The sequence below is a fragment of the Anopheles moucheti genome, chromosome 2 (assembly GCF_943734755.1).
Source record: "Anopheles moucheti chromosome 2, idAnoMoucSN_F20_07, whole genome shotgun sequence".
Classification (NCBI taxonomy): Eukaryota; Metazoa; Arthropoda; class Insecta; order Diptera; family Culicidae; genus Anopheles; species Anopheles moucheti.
Genome location: NC_069140.1, coordinates 24,598,819 through 24,623,150, shown reverse-complemented (window position 1 = coordinate 24,623,150; position 24,332 = coordinate 24,598,819). Strand labels below are relative to the sequence as shown.

The following is a 24,332-nucleotide window of genomic DNA, read 5'->3' as shown; positions in this document are numbered from 1 at the left end:
TGTGCTAATGTGCTTCAAAATGTGCACCACACACACGCAAGCACACCTTAACTTCCAGTAATACCCGACCTTCTCCCGGTTCTGCACACGTGGTTCCCCCTCCTCTTTTTCGTGGTTAGACGTGTACAAGCTACGTGTAAAACATTTTAATGAAATACACTTTCTCACTGCGGAAATTGGCCGCACACCACCGAAAAGAAAAAAAACACCCGTATAACCGTCGGCGAGGTTATGCCAGTGCGGAATAACAACACATCTCGCCGGAATTCCTAAATCACCACACGACCTTCTTTATCCGTCTGACGAAGGGGTGGCGCTGCGCAGACCCACGGCATTGGGGCGAGATATCTGTGCGCCAGGTTGAAGTGAGTAGTTGAAACCTAAATTACATTTTATCAGTTCGTTAGTCTCGATATGTGCCATAGACTTGATTTCCTTAGGGGGGAGACTGTGTGTATTGGCGAAGGATATATTATGCGATTCTCAAGCAGGTTCGATGACTTGGCCGTAAGGGATTTCGCACTTGAACAGCGAACCGCCACCGCCGCGCCACCGACAGAATACGAACTCGGGGATGATTAGGCAGTTATGAGGATATCGAATTCGGATTCTTTGTGCGTGTAGCAGCTGAAGTTAATGAATTCAAATATTCCAAACAGCAGCGCATTAAACTTTACGCATTAAACTATCATATCTGTGGAATAGTGGAGTTTTCCCGGTTGGTTTTCATTTGCAAGCGCCGGGGTTCAAGTGATTTTTCATAGCTTTAATTGCTCCATTAAACACTGATAAATGGCTCTTGACAGCAGACGCTGACAATTACAATAAAGATATGTACGACGGCGATTGCGTACCACGAACCACTAAAGATGATTCAAAGAGCAATTTAGGAGCACCTTAATTAAATTGATTTAATATTAAATGTACCATAATTATACAATACACAGCGTAGTTTAATTGGTGAATTATTTTAACAACATGAACCTCTGAATAGTATTTCAGTTCAGTGTTGTTTTGAAATTCATTTTTTTGGGAATAAAAAAAGCGATTCCAAAACACATTAAATAGCTTCTTTTGGCCATCTACAGTCAAAAATTGGAACTAATCCTATTCGCCAAAGAGGGCAGTTGAAGATTGAGTCACAGATACACTCGGAAAAGGCAAAAAAAAAACATAAACAAAAACTTCAATTTCATTTGTTTTAAAGTGACAAAGTTTAGGATCCAATGTTGCGCAAAACAGTTCCATTCCACGACGGTTGGTAAAGAGTCGTTTTTGGCTTCAATTCTTTCTTTTTGTAAGGACCTTAATGAGCTTCACCTCCTTTGCCTTACCGATGGTACTACCAACAGACGCCAATCTCCTTAAAAATTGGTCAAAAGTAAAAGACACCTCTCTACCCATAGTGTCATTTGTTTCTGCTTTCAAAACAACCGGACGACCGTGAAAAAGTACGATCACAAATAATCGTTGAACTTTATTCGACAAGCACACAACAGTACCCGGGGCTTTCGTCTCCATTTGGATGGCTCAAACAACTCATCTGGAATTGTACTTTTAAATGTAAAAACGAATGCGAATCTTGGGGTAACGGTAAGCGTCGGAAAGCAAAACCGTACTAGACAGTGACAAACTCGTCCAGCTCGTGGCTCCTCCAGAGGACACAGCAGAGAGCGTGCGTAGTAATGAGTACCAACAACACCTAACAACAAAAAAGGATAATTTTGGAAGTTTTTCCCACAATGTTATCCTCGCTCGCTCCTTAAATCATCCCGATGGTGGTGCCCATCAAAATGGTTCCCTTTCCCCGGTGGTGTAAATGTGCGCTACAGTTTCACTTTCTATTTAATAATCACCAGTCGGTGGAAGGATGCTACAACAGCTTCACTGTCGCAGACAAAGCATATTCCGGTATCCGAAGGGCATCCCCGCCAAAGCGAGCCAGTGATTACATAAAGCACCCCAGAAGAAGAGACTAGTAGCAAGTGTGGGAAGATTCTCCCGTTGTTTCTGGGGACGTTTAAACCAGTTCAACCATTCGCCGCCCCGGGTTGAAACGAGTTGTACAGATTCCATGAAGAAATATTAAGTGTTTTTCCGCTTTGTTGCTTACAACAAAAAAAGGTACCACTACATTCTGTTGCTCTTTCTTTCGCTCGCTTTCATACCTTCTTTACCGGCTTAAATAATGACGCTTGAGTGAAATTTAATTTAAGTGTTTTTCCCTCATTTACGTGCTAAACATGTTCCCCGGTGAATGTTCGTATGGATGGATGCTTTGGATGCTTTCGTACAAAAAGGACACTACACAAAAAAAGGGACAGAGAGAGAGAGAGAGAGAGAGAGAATTGACTCGAAAGGCGGCAAGGCAACACCATTCATCAGATTTAAACAATTTTTAATCTTGCTCATTTGTTAAAAGTACTAAGCACTGATAAATTGGACAGTCTTTTCGCGGGTCACGATGGAATCGTGCCCTTACGCTAACGAACCACCCGGCACACACCACCCGGCACACCGACAAATATTGCAATGATGCATCATTAACCTCGCGCGTCGGGGTGGATTAAAATAGAGGAAGAAAATATTGTATCACCCCCTTTTATCACCAAAGTGAAGTGCACCCGCAAAACAGTGCAACGCCATCACGAAACAGGCGAAATATCCTCCGCGCCGTCGATGGCGACGACGCTCATTACCATTAACATTTACATGAGACATTCTTTTCTCAATATGCGGTTGTACCACATATAAGCCACTGCCGCGCTCAGGACACCATTTTCGACAGATTTCGTCGGTACAACGGTCTCTGGGGGGAGGTGTGTGCTTTTTTTTTGCATTATTCCAGCCAGAAGAAGCTCTTGCAGACAAACAAGCATACAGGGGGCGCTCGCGTTCCATTTTCCATATGGAGATCGTTCGTAAATGCTAAAACACGCTAGTAAACAACGAAAAAAAAAACTCCCAACCCGTGGTTCGATTGATGACTCCACTCCCAAGGAAAAGGGAAAAGGGTGACGCGCATCGTGTGGTGATGGTGTGTATGGTTGAGAGAAATTATTCTATTCTTGGCTCAATTTTTCGCTGACGATGTTATGCCGCAACTGCTGATGCAGTTCGGTTATGAGTGTGTGTGTGTATGGTGAAATTTTGCGCTTATATGCGGCGCTCATAATAACGATGATGATGTTCCAAATGTTACCACAATCCACGATCACACCCCTTATACCCAGATTACACACACCTCTCCTCCTCATCGAGACAGACAAAACACACAGAGCAGCGAAGATAAAGAAAAAAAACGTGCGCATGATACGGAGTTCTTTGGCGAATATTTTCGACGCGTCAAACCGATTATACCCAAGAAAAACAGGAAGGAAGAAACATGGCAAACAGCTGTTTTTGCGTCATTAATCCTGATGCTTTTCACTCTTTTTTTGTTGGTACGGTTTGGGTGGAAACCCATCGTGACCCGGCCAGCGGCATAACGGCAGGGGTCAACGAAACCATATAAACGTGACCTCCCTCCCCAAGAGCATTGGAAATGCCAGGCCCCGGCCCCACCTCGGGGGCTGTCTTTCGTCCACCTCACCGACAGCACCAAGAGAAAAAGAGCAACAATAATCGTATCCCCCCATCTCCAAAATGTGCTGAGGGGTCGCGAGATCGATTATCCGATTATTTACCCATTAAACTTCAACTCCCAGCACAGAAAATCGTGGTGCGAGTGTTGTGCTGCTTACCTCTTTCGCTACTCTCGCGACAACGACCCTACTATACACCACATGCGTATATGCAATGCCAAACCAACATCCTTCTCACTGCTACTTCCCGAGGGTAGGCACAGGACCTTTGTTGTGCGAAATTACGTAACTTACAGCCATTAAGACCGTCTGCCGGAGACGCACGCATTGCTCATAAATTGCAACGGCAATATGACATTAAACTTTTCTGCTCCTCTTCCTTCAAAGGCCCTTGCTCACGCCTTTCAAAATTCCGGAGTGACATGAGACATTAAATGTTCCAAAAATAGTGAGGAAATATCGTTTTTCCTATAATATACTCACAATAAAAATGAAATAAAGATATCAAATATTAAACTAGCTCTGTTATTTCCATTATCATTGCCACATACATGCAGATATTCCAGCACTTCAACCTTCAACTACAGTAAACTCTTCCGACAAGCTTTGCTTTTCCTCGGCGAATGTGGGCGAATGGGCGATAATTGAATTCCATCCATCGAATCACGGCAAAGCGGTGGAGATCATTCTGTGCTGCATGATAGTGAAAGTTCGCTCTCACTCACCTCAGGCAAATCGCTTTACACTGCAGTTCTGTACGTCACTCAAGTAATCCCTCCACTAAGTAACTTGCTTTTAGCGTCAGTCTGCCTTCCACTATCAGGCTCCGAAACAGAACCCTAAAGCTGTCAGAACTCGTCGCTGTCTATCGGTGTCACTTTCGATTTCCTCGTTTCCTTCCAAGATTTCTCAGGTGAAGGCTTATAATAGGAAAAAAAAACGGCAAAGGCATCGATTGTTGCAAGGATTCTGTGTTCCTCACCCTTTTTCTTATCCGCACACACACACCGGCTTCCACCAATTCGAGCGACTCAAGAATTCATTAAAATCTCACACGAGACTGCTCTTTTGAATAGTCCCCCGAACGAAGCTTGCCTAATCCTTACCATCGTTTAGCAAACTACCCCACCGTGTGTTTACGATCGTGATGCTCGAGAACGACATGCCCAGGCTGCCTAATTCTTCTTCCCTTTCCCCCAAACCCAACCACCCAACCGGGGAGGAACATAAACTCATAAGACACACCACTATCGCAAGCTGCTGCCCTGCTGCTGCTGCTGATGTGTGCCGCCGCTTGTTGGATCGCTTTGGTAGCGCTTCTACCGTGTAGTGTCAGGTGTGTAGTGTGCGCGCATCGTAAATTAGATTGTAAGAAATTTAATTAAACATACCTAATTATTGCTCCACATCGTACAAGACGAACCCCAGCAGGAGGCGAACGGGCGCGGATTAAGTTCGCGATTCTCGTGGATTCTGCTACTGTGTGGAGAACAACACCACAGCCAGGTATGTCTCGCACACGCGGGAAACGAGATTGTCGCAAAGTTCCTGAAGATAGGAGGAGATCGGTCTCTACGGTGTGCCGTGGAGAATAGAAGCAATAAAACTATTTCCACGACGTAAACTCGTCGAAGGGAGTAGTGCGCGTTGGCGCTACGACGCTACCTAAATAAGCTGCAATATAATCACAAGCGGGCCACACGTCCTGCACGGCCATATTTGTTGGTGATGAGACATAATCCTGAGATTTTAATGCTTAGCTATATTATAAAATGATTTGTTCTTGCGACTGTTCCGTGGTTGGTGGTGTGTATAATATTTTTAATTTATACTGCCGTTTGTAGATGTTATAGACTTATTTATCTTCGTTCGAATTTATTCTTCCGTATTGTATCGCTTATTTCTGTGGTTTTATATTTGATAACAAACGTTTATTCGTCCAACTAGGTGGTGCTTTCTCTATTGGTCAGAATTGGTGCGCCCTCTTGCGTCAAAACTCAGAACTGTTGAAATGGGAAAATGTGTTGTAATTGGAATACTAAAGCAAAATGTGTAGACAATTCCAAAAGCACATATTTAACAATTTGAAATCATTCCTCATTCGATATTGAAGAAACTTAAACATATTAAATGCGAACATACATTTACTAGCAATTGGGTAATGAAAAAATATTTAATACTCAGCATTTAGTCGTCTCAATCGACTAGTAAAAGATGAGCATAAATCACCTGCTTAAATCAACATTAAAGACGCACAGTAAAACAGGAAAAAACAACAACCAAGACTCTCACGCGTAACGACATTCCACGTCTCAAGTCAGCTGTTTTCTAACGATTTGCTCCCTGATGAAACATTTATGTAGCGTCATCTATTCCAAAGCCCATCGTAAAACGCCTACGCACTTGGAAAACCCAATGAAAGGGGGGGAGGAAACAACATTTTCGGCACACTCGACGACCTCTTTTCCCCCGCAATATCTTTCGCTCTCACATAAAATACCGACTCTCATTATTTGACCTTGTCCTTGAGACGGCGTATCGCACGACCAAAACCAAGGCCTACGTCCACCACGCGCCGTTTCACAGCACACGGATGTGAGAAGCCGTTCGCCTAAATTTCGGCACGACCCAGACGAAAATTCAATCCCTCAGCCCGCCCAGCAAAGAATAACACCACGATGCGAAGAATCACGCATCCCCGCAAACTTCCTGCTCGTGCCTTCCACCGAGCCCCGGCGCACACACATTCACACATACAGTAGCCCCCGTCTGAGTCTGACCTGACCCGCCGAACAATTCGATATGACGAAACCGTTCGGGACAATACCAAAGAGAGAGAGGAGCGGGATGCGGAAAACCAACAGGAAAATTGCGTGTCTTTTCGTCTACGCGTGTGTGTGTGTGCGTATAAACATAAACTCCTTTAACGAGAACGAAACGAGACGACCAATCGAGCCAGACAGGCCAGGGAGGCCAGCGCGCTTAGGGCTTTTCCTTCCCCTTACCACACACCGACACCGCCCTCCACAGTGTGAAAGGGAAAACCGCCGACACGCAGACGAAGCTTTTTTCGTGGCCGATCGGAAAAGCCTGTCTGGCCACGAAAATGCCCGAAGTGCGTATATTGAACCCAAAATGAGGCCTAACTGTTCCTCGAGCCTACGGCGAAAAGGCTTTTCCAACGGTGAAGGTCCACCGTGCGCTGTGACGGGGGAAGAAAGAGGCGGGGCTCCCCACTGTCCGAAGGGTGGTCGTCATTTGTAGACAAGGGCTGGAAAAACCGGGCCACCAAAGGCACACACAAAGAGCCCGAAGTGGACGCGAAGTTCAATGTGCCACACTGTTATGTTGCGAGGGGACTGAGAATGCGTGCCGCCGTCGTTCCGGTGCGTACGCAGAGCTTTTCCCGAAGGCTCTCACATTTTCGTACACATTAACTCGAACAGAGCGAGCGAGCGGCCTCTGAGTGTCGCCACCCACCTCAGAGGGCTCGGTGGAACAAAAAGGGGAAATTGAGTTGGGGGTTCACGCAATACGCATCTCTGCAACACGTGGAACAACAAAACCCGACCAGAGACAACAACTCACGCAGAGAATCGTAACAACAGTTGAGCGCGAGAGTAGAGACAGCGTGGAATCGAGACACGGTTAAAAATAAAAAGAGAACGAAAGGATGATGTAGAAACAAAAAAAAGGGAACGACCCAAACGAAGCCTAATCGGATAATCACCCTTAGGATTTTACCTTGGGACCGAAGGACCGGCTTTGGATGACACAGCAAACACATCAGACGATCCAGACACGCAAAAAAAAAAAAGAAGGAATGCCGGATAACAACTCCCCACCGAAGATTGATACTGCTGTCTAATGTATAGTGAACGACAGTCACAAAGGACGCAAACCTCAACAATTAATCATTCGCCGTAAATGAGCTGCATGTAAACGTCCCAGACTTTAAGAATGTTTGTGATACAAAAATCGATAACACTACTTTAATTGCACAAAAATTATTTCATCATAATATTTTAACGTTTAGTCCTTAAAAATTCTACTAAAAGTGGGTCCGCCCTCTAGAAATTAGTCTCCTCCATCGACAACACAATAAATAAAAGAACCATCAAAAGACTTTCTCCAATGTGCGACACAACACAACTGCGTAAGAATTTCCTTCAAAATTGGCCACTTGTGAATCTGAATGCCAGCGAAAGATGCCCAATGCCTCCCATAAATAACCTCAGCGTGACACAGTGGAATGTACTCTACGGAGGGCTGTGAATCTGAATCGTTTCATTTCGCGTAACACAAAACGTGCACTCGAAAAAGAAACGAGAAATAACGAAATATTTCGCCTGCGAACCAGCGAGAAGAAGAGTAAAATTGTAGTATTGGTTGTAGAGCACACACTAGCAGGAATAGCAATTCCAGGAATTGCGTAATAAATTACAAAAAAAAAAATCGTCCGTACCGCGAAAACATGACGAAAGTACGGGTGAGCACAAATGAGGAAATGTTTGATGACGGTTCTCTCGGAAATATGCTAACAGCAGCCACCCTCCGTGCCTTTGGAACACACATCGGATGGATTAAACAAGGACGAGACGTGGTTCCTCTTCCTGCAACTCCGTTTTCCACGAGAATTTCATCCGAGTCGTTGGTGGAAAACTCATTTTTAATCTGCAGATGGTGAGCTTTTCAAATTTATTTCCCAAACCACCGCCGGCACATCGCCCAAACGTCTGGGGGTTGCCAACGGCGGTACTGGCACGTTCATCCAGCGGCGGTGCTTATTTCACCGGAACTTCCTTGCAATACACACACACACACACACAGAACAACGCCAATTTTCGGATCTGTTACTTGGGCACCCACTATTGCAGGAGTCCTCCTGTTGAAGGTCGCATTCGTTGTAGGTGGAAACAGAGCGAAGAGAGACAAAAATGCTACCACACCACACTCCCGTCCACCTCCCCCCACCGAAAATATCTCTTCCTGTCAAAGTTTGGTTCTGTTTCCCATGCACTTCTATCGAGTGAGAAAATACAACGAAACCACCGGCAACGTTCCATGCTCAGTCATGCGTAAGTTTGAACGATTGCCTGTGATGAGTGTACTTGGGAGGAAAAAGCATAACTTGGACGACCCTCACCTAGGAATAACGAAGAGAAGCAAAAAAAAAAGCGTTGAGACATGCGACCGCATGCAGGCGCACCAAAAAAAAAAGAGAAAACGCTAGGACTTCGCATTCTTCTATACCCGCTTCTTCCCAGCACCATCTCATCATCAGGTTGGTGGTGGAAAAAGGTCCATCGACGGCACGATATCGGGCAAACACGGAAAAGTCAGTGAACTTCCTAGTTCTTCACCGTCGTGTCGTCCCGCGCGCGATCTTCCGGGATGTCTCGGGATTTCCCTGTCAAGGACCCACGTTCGTTGCCGGGCTGTGTGTGGGGATGATGGAGTAAAAACGCCGATCCTTCACCCGGGTCCTTTTCCCGGTGTTCTTTTCTATATTTACCCAATTTATCTATGTTTGTCTAACGCACCACCCCCCGACCTTGCACACCCAAACCGCCCTCCCTTCAGAGTGAGGTCTGCTTAACGCGCGTTCCCCACCACCCACCCACCCACACAGTGATCGAACTCGGGAAAACGATTTTGGGGGCGGCATAAGAAATTCCGCAGACGTGAGAGCTAAAGTGAGCTTTCAAAAAGCTATAAACATTCCTATTCATGCCAAAATCGGAACCGACACAAAAACGATCCCTCCGACAGCTTTTTTTCCAGAATACGGCCAGAATTCGGAAGGGTCACGCGCGGGGGGAGGGGAATAAGGAAACACACAGCAATTCAAGTGAGCGAAAGAGATGAATGTGCGAGCACACTTCAGCATCAACGTAAAAGCTGCGTTTTTCCTTTACAGATCGCTCGACCGCTTTTCTTCTTCACTGTTTGATTCGCCGTACCAATAAACCAATACAAAGCGACTGGTTCCATCCTTTGGGAAATGTGAAGGGGGAGAAGGGGGGGATGGGAGGGTAGTTTTTCTTTTCGTGCGGATTGCATAAATTTTAGACAGTAAGCACTCCCCTTTTCACATCACACAACGCTTTGTGCAGTTTGTGAAAGAAAGCATACGGGAAAACACACACACATTTTCATGAAAAGAGAGCCTCTTGGAGGTCAGAAAACACACACATCAGGACAAGAAAAAAACGAACCTCAAAAATGTTCCAAACAAACAAGGCGTGTGGCCCAGACGTCGCGACGACGACGACGACGCGCGTCAAGTGCTCACGATACGGCATTGCCACAGAAAGGAGAAAAACGGTACACGGCGGTGTTGGTATGACAGCTGTCATCGTTCAAAAAACTTTTTCCCGCCCTCCCCCCGGAAAACCCTTCCAAAAAAGCTGGGTGTGCCAAACGCGCTTTGTGTACCGAGGAAGGGGGGCTGGGTATCCCAATGAGTCTGTAGCAGATAGGCGCGCAGTGGTGAGCTGCCGGAAGTTGCATTGGGTGGAAAAATTCAATTTCCTCCCGTGTTGCAGGGGGGCCCGATGTATTTCGACGTTCATTTATCAACGCGCAAATAGGTGTGAAAATAATAAATTGACACAATATGCCAAAAAATGAAGAAAAAAAAAGAATTCTTTAAAACCTTATAACACAACCTAATACCTGCAGCAGGACACGACACGCGAAAAAAAGAAAATCGAAAAACCAATGATTAATGGTGTGCATAAGAACGGCTGCATACTATAGCAAATGCAAAAGCGTGGCGGGGGCTGGCTGTAAACATGCCGTTGCATTTATTGCACAAATTTGATCGATAGCAATATGTTGCTTTGTTTGCTAAAAAAAAAGCTTATATAAAATTAAATTTACGTTAAAAAAGTGGCAAAAATAAATGTCATGATTAACGTCCAATGTTGGGAGCAAATTTAATTTTGCAAAAATTAAGACGTAATCGAAACACTGCACGCACACACGACTGCTTTAATGCAATTGCATTCAGCTCGATGCATTCATTTCCCGTCGCCACACGGACTTACTGATCCTTTTTGGAAAATGAGTTTATCTTCAAATCTCTATTCAATAAAAAATCGGTATCAACGGCAACAAAACCACCACCACATCCTTCAATGGCACCACCACAAAACCCGTCCCTCCTTCCTTCTCTCCTTTCACACAGTAAACGTATAGTAAAAGATTGGTTTACCGTTTTATTTCGCACGTTATTCAGCCGATACTAAAAATTGGTCCGTGGAGTGGTTGGTTTGGGGGGCGATTGGCGAAAAAGGAGAACACGATTCAATTTTCAATTCCATTCGAATTTATGGCCGCGTTTGCGAACTTTTACGACCATCCAATACTGGGCGCGACCAACCGACTCGGTCGCGCAGCTCGGAAGAGATTCCACAAGCTGCGGTGGTAATCCGTTCACTGTGAATTCAATAAATATCATCGTTTCTTTCTGCTTAGCGAAAAATTATTCAACCCTAAGACACCCGCCGACGCCGCCGCGCGCAAAAAGAAACACACCCTGAAATACCATCTCACCCACCCACCCACTTGCCCACCCCAACCAGGGGATCTTAGCGATGTGGCAAAGAAGTCGGAGAAAAATCCCTTTCTTGCAAAACCCACAATTCTGCTCCGGAAAATAAACAAGAATCGCCGGTTCGGTGTGGAAAACCCGGCACCACATTTTTCCGTTTCTCCATGGGCAAACGACGTTACTCTATTCGTGATGAAGCACAAGGCAGGCAGGCAACTAAAAAAAGTGGACACCGTTGACTTTATATTTTACAAAAACTCATCTACAGACTAGCCAAATTCAAACCGGGCACATACACAACAACACGGCACCAGCCACCCTAAACAAGAGAGCACCTTTGCCGAAGTGTAGCAAACAAAATCGAAGAGGATTTAATTTTCTTTTAATAAAATCACGTACGAAGGATTTCCTCGGGCAAATGGAAACGGGCACCGGACCTCTCGGCTGCCGCCCCAGAGCCAGTGTTTCGGGGAGTGCGGTCCCCCAAAACCCTCGTGCAACATGCGCTCCACAGATTCCGGTTATCGATGAAGATGAACAACCCGCCCCGTCGTGTACGTCTCGCGCCACCGCCAATTCTTCAAAAAACCCGGAGACGTTGTTCGGAGCGGAATCTTGAAAAAGCTTCTTGATATAAATTTTTAAAAACATCATTTCCCGACGTGCGAAACGGACAAAGTGTTCGCGTACCGGAGAGGGCCGCCAGGACCCGAGAAGAAACCTTTATCGATATTAATATTCAATGAATATCAATGTCAAACCGTGTTTTCTTTCCCACAGCGTACACCGAACTTTTTTGGACCGGAAGGGGGGATAGTAGTGTTGCCGATGCTGTGTGGTGGTGGGTGGGAGGGGATGCCGGATATTTTACGTATTTCGTGTGCCTGCAATACGTCTGGTGTCAGGGTCCGCCGCGCGTGTGTAACGGAGACGCATCCGTTTGTCAGTCACGCGATGCTTCTCTTCAGAGGAACCCCCGAGATACCCCCGCCGTCACCGCGTCTGGATCATGATGGCGTGAAGGATGCTTCGTCTGACCCTCACACAACATGCACAAGAAGAGGCTAACGACCTTTCGCAACATGAAGAGCTAGAACTGCCTAACCTTATCCAGCTTCCTTCGCGAAACCTTTCCCTTTACTCTTTTCGGAACTTTTCCCTACAGCATAAACCCCTAATTTGACACTAACCCCCCCAACCAGGGGGTGGTTGGCCGGGATGTGCACAAGACGGTAAGGGAACAGGTGTTTCTTCGCAAAATCCGTAACGCCAAGCGGAAGGAAGCGCTAAACCGCCCGCCAGCAGGACAAACGCAAACCAAGAATTAAATTGATTGCTTTCGTTTTTCCTCCACACGGTAAGAGCGCGCGAAGGGTGGATATAAAGGGAAAATCATTTTTTTCATGAAACAAAACATGAAAAGGAAAAAAAACCACCCCCGGTAGGACACTGTGCGTCATTATCATTATTCATTGGGCTGCTGCGCCGCTTTACTTTCCGGCGGTGGTTTTGAAAGAACGGAAAAGGTCACCACCAGCAAGCAACAAACGTGTCTCTCTGTAACTGGTGTTATACAGGTTACACCGGGATGATTTTCCTTTTCGTCTGTCACGGAAATCAAAACGTAGCTTTCGAACGCACCACGCCGTGTCTCGCGCAAAAGTCGAAACATTTCCACAACAAAAGGTGTCGTCGATCTCTCTCGCCTATGGAAGGACACCAGAACCACGTAGCATACATATTTCGAGGTAACTTCGGCATCATCCCCCGCTCTCTCTGCGACAAGTGATGAGACCGCAAATGTTATCATAATAGTTGTCTCGTCGTCCCCGCTGCGGACCTGATAGGATCTAAACCGAACCGATCCAGACATGACGCCATGATGCCAGCAGCATAATCTTCTTTACGAGAGACATGGGGGCGGCCCCGGCAGCAGCAATACGATAAAACCCTTTCGAAATTGACAAAGGGCACAGTGACAACTGGGAAGGATCGAGAGCACGAAATCACAAATGAAGGAAAACACTAAAATAAACAAAATCCTGTGTGTATATCGATGGATTTCCTAACGAAATATTTCAATCGGAACTGAGATAATGTCCTTGCGCGGGGGGGGTTATGGTTTGCTGAAAACTTTAACCTCACACAATTCCCCCCTGTTCGATGCGGAATCGAAACAAGCAATTTAAAATCTGGGTTTAATTCGTATAGCTCTTCCCGCCCCCGTTTATCGAACGATTATGATTTTATGGAATCCAGCTATAACAGTTTGATGACTTCATCGCGCTCACACTCTTGATCAGCGCGCGTGTTCGCGCGCTTGTGTGCACGGGGAAATCTTGTCTCGGTTCGGAAATTTGCTTTACAACATTTGCTGACACCTTTCTCAAGGGAGCCATTTTTCGCCAAGAAATAACAACGATATTGCGCTCCGGTCTACCAGGTTCCTCCTCCTTGTGGTGCGCCACAGCGGTCTTCTTCACTCTCGCACCCGGGCAAGACACAACCAGGTGATTTAAGCGACAGTAAAATATTACACCTAATTAACATCGCATTTGCAACGAGCGACTGGCACGGTAGTAGCAACCGTATCAGGACAAGATTTTGGAGCTTCTGGAAAACCTTGAAAAACTTTAACTTTCTTCTTCCTTTCTTTTTTTGTGTGAATAAAATCGCGATAAATCAGATACTAAAGCAGTACGGTGATAACAAATTGATCACCATTTATCACAACCAATTTTGCTGGCAGCTTCAAGGAAAATGCCTTTCGTCTTAAATTTTAGTTTTAAGGACCGTTGAATTAAAGATTCATGATTTTTTCAAAAGTTCTAACGCTAAACTAATCGCTCGTTTTGTTAATTCACAATGAAACTTTAACACACTTTAGGATAGTCTTATAAACAATTTATACATGCTGCGTTTTACTATTTCCTTCTATTAAAACATATTAGAGTGCAATGACCGCTACCCATTTTCTACCAAAACCAATTCTCCCCAGAATAGGTCCTGAATCGGTCACCACGAATAAACATTCGCACATCAAGACACAATGGTGCCAAGCAGGTGTGAAATGTGGAAATTTATTATCCACCCATGGAACACACTACTCCCTTGCTCCTTGTTCCAAACCTGGGAAAACTGGAATATTTGACCAACATCACACCCAGAGACTGGAGATGCTGATATTGGTGTACCGGACATCAAACGAATCCGTCCGCATCCCTCCGCATTGAGGGCGTTGTTAGTGTCGTGAGCACACACACGAAGTTCACCTGCGCTCAATCGATCGGCTACAACACCTCCGGAGGACTTTCCCCATCCATGTGTGTATGTGTGTAATTTCTTTTCCTTTATTATCACCACTCGAGCAAAACTGGTCGCTATTTTTGTGGATTAAATTGCGCTGAGTGCATGAAACCCGGTAAATGGTCCACCCACTACAGCATCCAACCGGAATATAACCAACAGAATAACAACGAACCTCACACATCAAGACAACAAAATAGTGCTGAGACCAAGGTGGATGTGTGTGTGTTTTGTATGTGCTGCTTTGGGTATTACGGAGGCGCCGAGCTACCACCTGAAAGGTACCGACCAAACCCAGGGAGGGCCAAACCCCCCGAAGACTAAGGGGGGAGGTCCGAAGGGACGAAGATATCGGAAAACTGTTGCAGCTGGGACACAGCAAAAAAGGACAGCAACGCCAGTCGAGAGCAACGCAAATGCCGATATCAACGATAGAGATGGATCAAGATGAAGTACTCTTGAGCGACCTTCTCTCCCGGAGGTTCACCAACCCGAAGGCGCGCGATAGACCGTGAAAAATGTACGTACGTCGAAGCATAACAAATGTTTGCATAACCAGTACACACCACAACGACCGGGGCTCGAGACACTTTGGTGTGTTCCTTCCGTTCTGTTTGACTTTAGAACCCCGGAGAGTTCGATCGACTAGAGCATGTTGTGTAGAGAAGAGAGCATGGCGTTATCTACGCTAACGATTAAAGGCGCAATACAACCCACTGTGTCGTCCCACGAATAACTCACTTTTTGGGGTTTTGGAAGTACACAGAATTATCCTGATTCTGCCTTTTCGCCCACCGTTCATCATGACAGACACACACACAGACATACCAGATATAATAAAACAAAAAAACAAAATTGATCACAAAGGAACCTCCAAACGGTATAGCGTCTCTATATACTATGCAAATCACTTCCCTAGTGTTTCTGTGATACGCAGACAACCGGATGAATCGGTGTGCAGCGGAGAGCTTTGTGTGCCCAAGATTTAAATCGTCGATTTGAAAGCCTCAATCCAAATGGAAGTGAAACGGAAATCGATTTATAAAACACAAAAAAATCCCACCACACGTCTCCTTCAAATAGCATGCCGTTGGTGTAGTAGGTACAGAGTCCTGCCCTTACGTTACATGCTGCAATTTCTTGATGACGGCAAAACGTGAACAAAGAGAGCTAGATAAAAAATACTCCTAAATGATAGACAAATTCCTTCGATCAATTTATGCGGTAGATTTTATTCCGGAACAACATCTTTGGAATGCAGTGAGTTCCAGGGAGAAGACGGTGAACTCACGCATAGGACACGTTCGATGAGAAAATGACAAGAAGATTACTTGTTAGAATGGCATTATTAATGGCACAGCAGCAATATTTAAAGTCCTTTTTTAATGTTTTGCTCATTGTTTTATAAAATTGAAAATTTATCACAAACAAAGCGGAAGTTAATCAACTAAATAAGTAATTAAAATCGCACTGTAATACCATCCTCTGTTGATAGAATTCTAAAATAGTTCCTCAAAATAGACACAACTTTATTGAACCATCTCAACGTATCAACGTTCACTGACCCGATTCGATCAGGAGAGAGACAACTACCCGCGCTATTTTATTTCCTTGAGCTAAAGGCCATCATCTCCAATGCACCTCCACACATTGACGGATCCTAAAAGTCGAGCTGAGCGCGCACAACCGTTTAATTTCTTCCCCGAAAAACCAACGGTAGATTCGGGAAAACATGTTCCGCGAAGATGGTTGTTCATAAATCATACAAACATAAAACCCAACTCGCCCAACATCATCGCCGTAACGGGCCAATTCTTCCTTCTGTATCACGGGACGAACGATGATCCCGGTGCACCAAACTTAATGGTTGCCCGTTTCGCACAATCGAAAACACAACGCAAAACTTTGGTCCCACAAACCCGTGAGTCAAAGTTTTTCGCGGGAAGAAGAAATTTATGTGATACCCCAACAACATCGCTCCTTTTTTCGATCACATAATTGTTCTGGATGAGACGCGGCGAGCCTTTTTATGACTCCCCGGTCTGCACTGGTTCTTAGTGCGGTGCAGTGATGCAAAAATGCCATTTAATGTGCACGCGGGTCTGACGATTCATCAGCGTGTCTACGACGTCCATGAGGAAACAAGACAACTTCCGACGCGAGGCTTAAGAGATTCTTCATCGAAAACCAATGGGAATTCTCCTATACCACCCCGCTATGCTAGAGTCTTACTAATCCAACCCCGTGTGTGCTCTGAAAATCTACGAATTTAGCGTCTCATTTAAGCGCTCGAGAGATTTTAGGAAGGGACACACACAACAAAGGTTTTCTTTTTGCTGCTAGACCAGAAAAAATTATGCAAGATGTTGTTATGCACGGCCAGCCCGCGCAATAGCTGTGTCCAGCGAACTGTACTGTACATATACTCACCTTCTCTCACCTCTCAGACCTAAAAACCCGGGACCTGGTCCACGAGGCAGGTTAGTTCCGAAACTCTGACACTAGATTATGTCGTAAAAACTAACGAAGCAGATGGAGAGACGAGCGTTATATGCGAACCCGACCCTAAGTGACGACCGACGATGGGGAGGTTTGCCTTTTTTTATGTGTACATTAAATTATGTGTGTCCTTTAGAGACACAGACGTCGCATCCGTTTGTGGAGTTGCAGGTGGTTGCCCCTCCAAGCGGCAGTCGTCGGCAGTGAGAAAATAAAGCCCAAAACCCCATGGCAAAACAGCACACGTTTCTCAGCTCATTGTGTTTACTGCGCTGCGCGGCGTTTCCTCCGCTCGCTTGATGCAACAACCAAAGTTCAACAAAGACGATGGGGGGGGCCCAACAGAGTGCACAACAGAGACGACACTGTCCGAAACTTTTAACTCGACAAATCAATCTTGTCCGCGCGCGCGCGTCTCTCTAAACCGTCCGAAGACATGAAAAACACACCGAAAGCGCGCCGCCCGCATTAGGGTGATGAATGATTTTATGCTTCGCTACGGACAACACAACAGCATGGCGATATGCGGCGCACACAAAGAGATTAAAAAACATGGTCGCACAAAACCCGTCTACGGTGCAGCAAAAACTGGGCAAGCGGGAGGGAACAAATTATTCCGTTGGCTATGGAAAATTACATTTCGGTAGCAATTAGCATAAAGCGGAAGAACGCTTTACAGCAGCAGAAGCCGTCTATTATTGTCCCTTTTTGTTTGGAAAATAAGCGAAACTTTGCAAACCTAATCTGTTCAAAGATACTGCTCTTTGTTGCAACAGTTATGTTTTAAGGTAACAAGAAGGTCAGATCCACTAATGGAAGATTATCATCCAACAACTTTGATAACATATTGGACGAAGTTAATGTATTTTCCAAGCTATAGCTTAAGGGTACTTCTCACTAGACAAAGCACAAAGCACAACGCACAACATTTATTAAGAAAAAACAACACATTTATACAAAAATTAATACCCGTTCGAAGCTTTTTTCCATGATGAATTCGAAAATGTTTGACCGGGGACCAATGAACCCATCCTCCCCCAAGAAGCGCTACGGGGTTTGAGCTTTTTTCTTTACCGGCGTAACTCCTCTTTTCATCCAGTTTTAAACATACTTCTCCACCGCCGAGGTTCACCTCTAATCCTGCAGCGAAGTTCCGAATACTACAGGAACCGGTGTTGTGGGAGAACATTACAGAAAAAGCGTAACAGGCAACACTTCGTTCGTTCGTTCATCCTTAATGAGCTTTAATTACTTTCATTATCATTTTTATAGCGCACTGCAGCACGCGTCTGTTCCCATTTCGCATCCCCCAGACGATCTGATGACTATTTATCAAGTAGCGCCGGCCAACTCTATCTTCAAATTTTGCTCGATGACCATCATTTTCCTTGTTTCCTTTAACAGGTGGGCTGATAATTGTTTGGCCTATGACAGTAAAACACTTTTTTTTGGCCAAATTTTTTTTTTGTATTCAACATACGTCCCTTCAAGGGTGATACACCAATTATAGCGGTCTTTAAATTTTTCGATACCCTTTTTGTAGTAGTATTTGTCCTTTGCCTCAAAATAGGCCTCAGTTTCGGCGAACAGCTCTTTATCCGACGAAAATTTCTTCTCAGAGGACATCTTTTTGGGATCTAAGAATAGGAATTAGTCACTGAGAGCCAGATCTATGAAATACGGTGGGTGGCGAAGCAATTCGTAGCCTAATTCATGAATTTTTGCCATTGTTTTCACTGGTTTGTGGCACGGTGCGTTTTCTTGACGAAACAAAACTTTTTTTTCTTCAAATGCGGTCATTTTTTGGCGATTTCGTCCTTCAATCGCTCCAAAAATTTGATGTAATAGTCGCTGTTAATGGTTTTTCCTTTCTCAAGATAGATTATTAAGATTATTCCTCGCAAATCCCAACAAAATTGACGCCATAACCTTGCCACCTGATTGTTGCGTTTTCCCCCGCTTTGGAGCAAGTTCATCGCGTCCAGTCCACTCGAATGACTGTGTATTGGACTTTGGAGTGAAGTGGAGAAGCCAAGACTCATCCACAGTAACATACTGACTCAAAAACTCGGATTTATTTCGCTTTAACAGCTCCAAACTCTGCTCCGAATCATCAACTTGTTGTTGTTTTTGGTCAAATGTGAGCTCGCGCGGCAGCCATTTTGCACAGAGCTATTGCATATCCAAATACTCGTGAACGATATGTCCAATACGTTCCTTAGACATCTCTAGGGTGTCAGCTATCTCGATCAGCTTCACATTATGGGTGTTCTTAATAATTTTGTGATTTTTTTTAATGTTTTCGTCAGTAACCACCTCTTTTGGGCGTCCACTGTGTTCACCACCTTCAGTGCTCATTTTACCACTTTTAAATTTAGCATACCAATATCTGATGGTTGATTTTGGTAGAGCAGTGTCCAAAAACTCTTCATCAAGCCAATTTTTGGCTTTAACTATATGTTTCCCCTTCAAAAACTAATATTTTATCATCACGCGAAATTCCTTCTTTTCCATGATTACTCAAAACACAAAAGTTGCGTCACACAAAATGCTCTAGCTCATTAGGTTGTGGCCCGAGTGCTGTCAAATTTGGACAGAATTCCTTTGAAGGTTAGTACAAACGAAATATGATATGGATAAAAATCTTCTAGTGCGATAAATGTGTTAGGCCAAACAATTATCAGCCCACCTGTTACGTTGTGATTTTTTTTCCGTCCAACATTTCCTACCAAATCCACCAAACACTTTCAGTGTGGGAAGGAAGTGTATCGAACCCATTTTGCTGTGAAGGCATGTAATATTTTTTGCGCTAATAACGACACCGTTAAAAGGGCTTATTTTGGGATGAAAAGTAAAACCCATCCAGGGACGACCAACGACAAAAAGCAACCATTTGTTGCATCGACCCCATGGTCATCCTGGAACGTAGGGTGGCGGCCGGTCGCGAGTCCTCCTGAGTCTGAGCCGCGCGGCGTTTGATGAAGTGATGAATTATTTATCCTTGGTTAAACGAATACTGGACTGAATGATCAACTAACTTTCGGTCCCAGTGATAAACTCATCCCATCCTAGCTGATCAACTACACAGTGGGGCCATCCAGCCACACACCGATGCCATCATGTACGACGACGGGGCATGTGTGAAAGTAAGCGAAAACCACTCCAGCCAGATATTTATGATAAACAGGATCGATAAATGAGCCGGCGGGTTTCTTCCCATTCACATTCTCCTGTTGTCATCACACATAGCCACGCATGAACAAGCCAGTGACATGCGGAGGGAACGGATAATATCCTTAGTTCCGACACGGCTACGAAGGTTGACCTTCGGGCCACCACACACCCACACACCCACGCGCGCACGTACGTGTGTAGAGCTTTATGAGGCGTTTCGAAGCTTTATGAGAATGTAATTGAATTTTTATGATTTAATTGGACCGAGGCAAACCATAAAGGGGGTTTTGATGAAATCTTGCACCACGACGGATAGAAAGAGAGAGAGGAGCTAAAAATATGCTCATCGGAATCTATACGGTGTACATCCTTCCGGTGGGTGACTAGCAAAACCTTCACAAAAAAAAACAAACGCAGCGAAGGTGATCAAACATTCAGACAAAATGGTATTTTGTTGAGCATGGAAAAAAAACAACGAATATTTTAACTCTTCCTACTATACATTGCACAAAATGCATAGGGCCGGAGGTTGACAGTACAACACACACATCAGGGATTCTTCGTCGGTTCAGAAAACCCAGACACAGACAGATAAGTAGAAATTAAACTTTAATTACACTTGGCACGTTCGAAATAGTGACATTTAACTACCATTGGGTCGATCCGTTTTGCCAATTTTGCTTCGATGGATCGCTTCTCCTCCGAACTCCCAACTCCCACAATGTCCCAATGCACCCGCCCCCGGTGATAAGGCGACACCGCGCGACAACCCACAAAACATTACGCAAAGGGACACGCCACACAACACACCGAACCGAACGACCAAGAACACGAGAACGATCCCCAAAGAGGAAGGAAAACTGTCGAGAATTGATTGCTTATCGATTGTCGTTCGGAAGATGGGTTTTCCTTCCATAATTCTTTTTGCGCTCCTGTTGCTGGTGTCCCCACCCCCCACGCCCCGTCTCGGGGGGGGCACTCTCCCATCGCGCCTTCTGGCGATGATAGGGCTCTGCTGGAAAATGGAAAACTTTTACACTTTCCGTTTTCCTTCATGCCATATTGCTAATACTAGTTGCCGCCAAGCAAAAACCTCTCGCACAGGGGGTTCGTGTTTGTTATCAGAGAGTTACCGAAACTTGGAGTCACCCTGCTGTGCACGCACACACACACAGAGTACAAAAAAAGGGAAAGGTCAAGCACTACGGAGGTAGTACGTTTTTTGTAAGTCAGCAAGCAACCAACGATAAGGCAAGACCTGCGATGGCAAGAACAAGTCGCGCGAGTAGATCTCGAGACTGCACGATGGAAAGATTCAACGCACTCCAACACTTCCCTCTACTTCATGGTGGAGGGGCGGGGGGGAGGAGGGGATGGGGGTACGCAGAAAAAGCTTAAGGCAAAAGTTCGAACTTCACACAACCGGTGCGCCAAAACTCGTATCAAACACTAATAAATCACTAAGGTTTTTACTTTGACTGCTTATTTTTTGCTACTTTTACTCCTTCTTGTCCACCAGAATTTGTGAAATTGATCGGAGCACTTTCACCGAATGCTTGGTGGTCCCCTGTTCTGTTCGCGGGGCAGAGTTTCGGCATGCCGACAAGCAGCACACTTTGAACGGTCTTCTCCACAGGAAGAAAATTTCTTAACTTTGCCATTTTTGCCTTTTACTTTGACGATCATTTTCGTTTTTGTGTGGTTCTCTAACGTCTTGACATTTCATTACGTGCTGCAGCCTATAGACGAGCGGGGGGACCTGTTATTAAGACGGATTCGAATACCAAACACAAAAGGTTGGTTTCTCTAACGCTACACAAACTTAACAGAAATCTATTAAGCAAACAGAGTTGTTAATACAACGGGCAAAGTTTTTTATCACATCCTGGCCACACTAAAGCAGGAAAGAAGGAGCTTCGATCGTTTTGACCAAAGAGGGCGCCACCGTCAATGCGCGGTTTAAAAACGGTTGAATAGCACAGAAGTAACAAATTGCAACCGAACATTGTGATCAGGAGTTGTTAGAAATATTACGACAACATTTTCGAAAGTTAAAAACTATGCATCGACCGTGTATTGACCTCTTAAACGAGCAATGATATAAATAAAAACAGCAAAACCTGATCCTAGCCACACCTATTCAAATGGTTTGAAATTACCATACTGTGCAGTAGGTCAGTTACAATAAGTTGTAATTGAACGCGCGTGTTGTTCCGACTCCTACGTAGCATCTTGAGAGTATTTCCATAATAAATCGATTACTTTACGGACTGGCATCACGAGATGATACTAAAAACTGCATTCTCTTCAGTGTCCAAGGGTACCCGCCGATTATCGCATGACGCGCAATCGTTACTCACGATGGGAACGCGGCATGACCCACCGGGCAACCCACACACACGTCCAAGACTTCCACACGTCAGGCAAGCTTCATGAGAACAGAGCAGAAAAAAACGTTTCAAAATTAATTCATTCTCATAAAAGCTGATCCCGATGTGCTCAGGTATCACACACGTGCGTGATCGTTTAATCGTTTACAGTCTATTCGTGCAATAAATTTGCACATGAATCATCATTGACAGATGAGTAAAACGCGAGACCGAGATAAAATGTTCATTAAGCCCCAGTTGGTTAAGCACTCCCCCGATGGGGGACACACACCATTCTGACATAATTGTCGGTGCGCGCCACTGATCACCGACTGACCAAAAACCAGATCCGTTCGCTACGGTTAAAAAGCCACAACAATGTCACGGTTGCGGTTTTTAGGAACCACATGCAAAACGTGACTGTCACTCATTAAGCTTGACGCTTCAAATATCCACGTCATCAGCAGAAGGAAGCTGTGTGCCGCAAACGCAGCATTGGAGGAAGCGAATGCAACAGTTGGGCAGTACGACGACGACGACGACAATGCGGAAACTGCCATCCCGTCCCCTTAGTGGAAAGAATGTAATGGTTGACGTTACTGCTTAGCCATGTGGCACGCAGCCAAACCAATTCCGCAGAATGCACTAAAAACTAACCTGAGTAGTAGTTTTTGGAGCGTTGCGACGGGTCAGTTATTCAAAAGTTTCCCCCGCCATCACGCGAGAATTGTATTGCAAAAAAAACACAAGTTGGCACCTACGTGAAACGGAGCAAAGGAGGATGAGGCAATATGTTGTTTTTTCTGCATCAAGCACACAGAACACTTGCTTGACAAACTGCCAATGGAACCGTTTATTTGCCAAGACACGTTTCGTTCCGTACACATGCGACTCTAAACGTGCAACGAGAGCTATAGGCGATGCACGCTAATCATTGTGGTTTTATTGCTTGTGGCTTTCGTTTTCCAGGAAGTGAAATCAATCCAATGTTGGTGAGCCCGGGAGGCGTGCGGGAGTAGAATGAAAATGTTGTTATGATGTTGTACGAAGTTAATTAAATTAAGCGTCAATTAATGCCGATGATTCACGATCAAAATGTACCCACAGCAACATCAAATGTCCGAACCTCAAACCACAAATAGCATCGACAGCTTATCTGTGCTGAAATTTGACCGACACTGACGACTTAGAACCTTTTTTTATTTCCTCCATCAAACGATTGCCGTAAATGCGTTCATGCATGCAGTTTAAAACTGACATCCTAAACTGGCAGGAAATTGTTCCAAAAAAGCTAACCCAGAGCATATATATGTGTATCTCGTTGCTTACCTTTATCGAATAGGAGTTTATTCGCTGTCGCGGCAAAACGTTGAACGACGAAAAGTCTAAACGTCGTGAGAAGATCCCATTGGCACCAGATGTAGCTCTGCAAAAAATAGAAAAAGAAAAACATTATAAAAACAATCACACACAACAAAACACCGGTATTGATAAGAAACGCAACCGACAACCCCCAAAATCCATCGTCAACATGTACTAACAACATGCAGTGTATTGGAGCTGCTTCAGAATATCAGATTCTCTATCAGAGCTAAGTAACTCCAGTAAGTGATAACATCAGCAACAGTCAGAGCGTCAGAACAGCGAGCAGTCTTTTCGTCTGGCATCTTTTGATGACGCAAAGATCTTATTAAACCCTCACTTCAAATTCAATGCGTTGCGTATTCTTATCGCGAATTCTTAGATTGCGAAAAACAACGAAAATAAATGCACAACCACAACAAAACTATGTTTACCATTCAGAATTCGAAAGACGCTTTCGTATCAGTGTTTCATGCAACA

At 44.8% G+C, this 24,332-nt stretch overlaps 1 protein-coding gene across 2 annotated transcripts in view; it reads right to left on the bottom strand.

Moving 5' to 3' along the window:
- LOC128298009 (headcase protein) overlaps positions 1–24,332 on the bottom strand; it is a 97,573-nt gene that overhangs the window by 50,863 nt on the left and 22,378 nt on the right. For both annotated transcript variants that reach the window (XM_053033737.1, XM_053033738.1), the window contains one exon: positions 23,820–23,916. In XM_053033737.1, the coding sequence (XP_052889697.1) occupies positions 23,820–23,916 (97 nt within the window). The remainder of the gene's footprint in view (positions 1–23,819; positions 23,917–24,332) is intronic.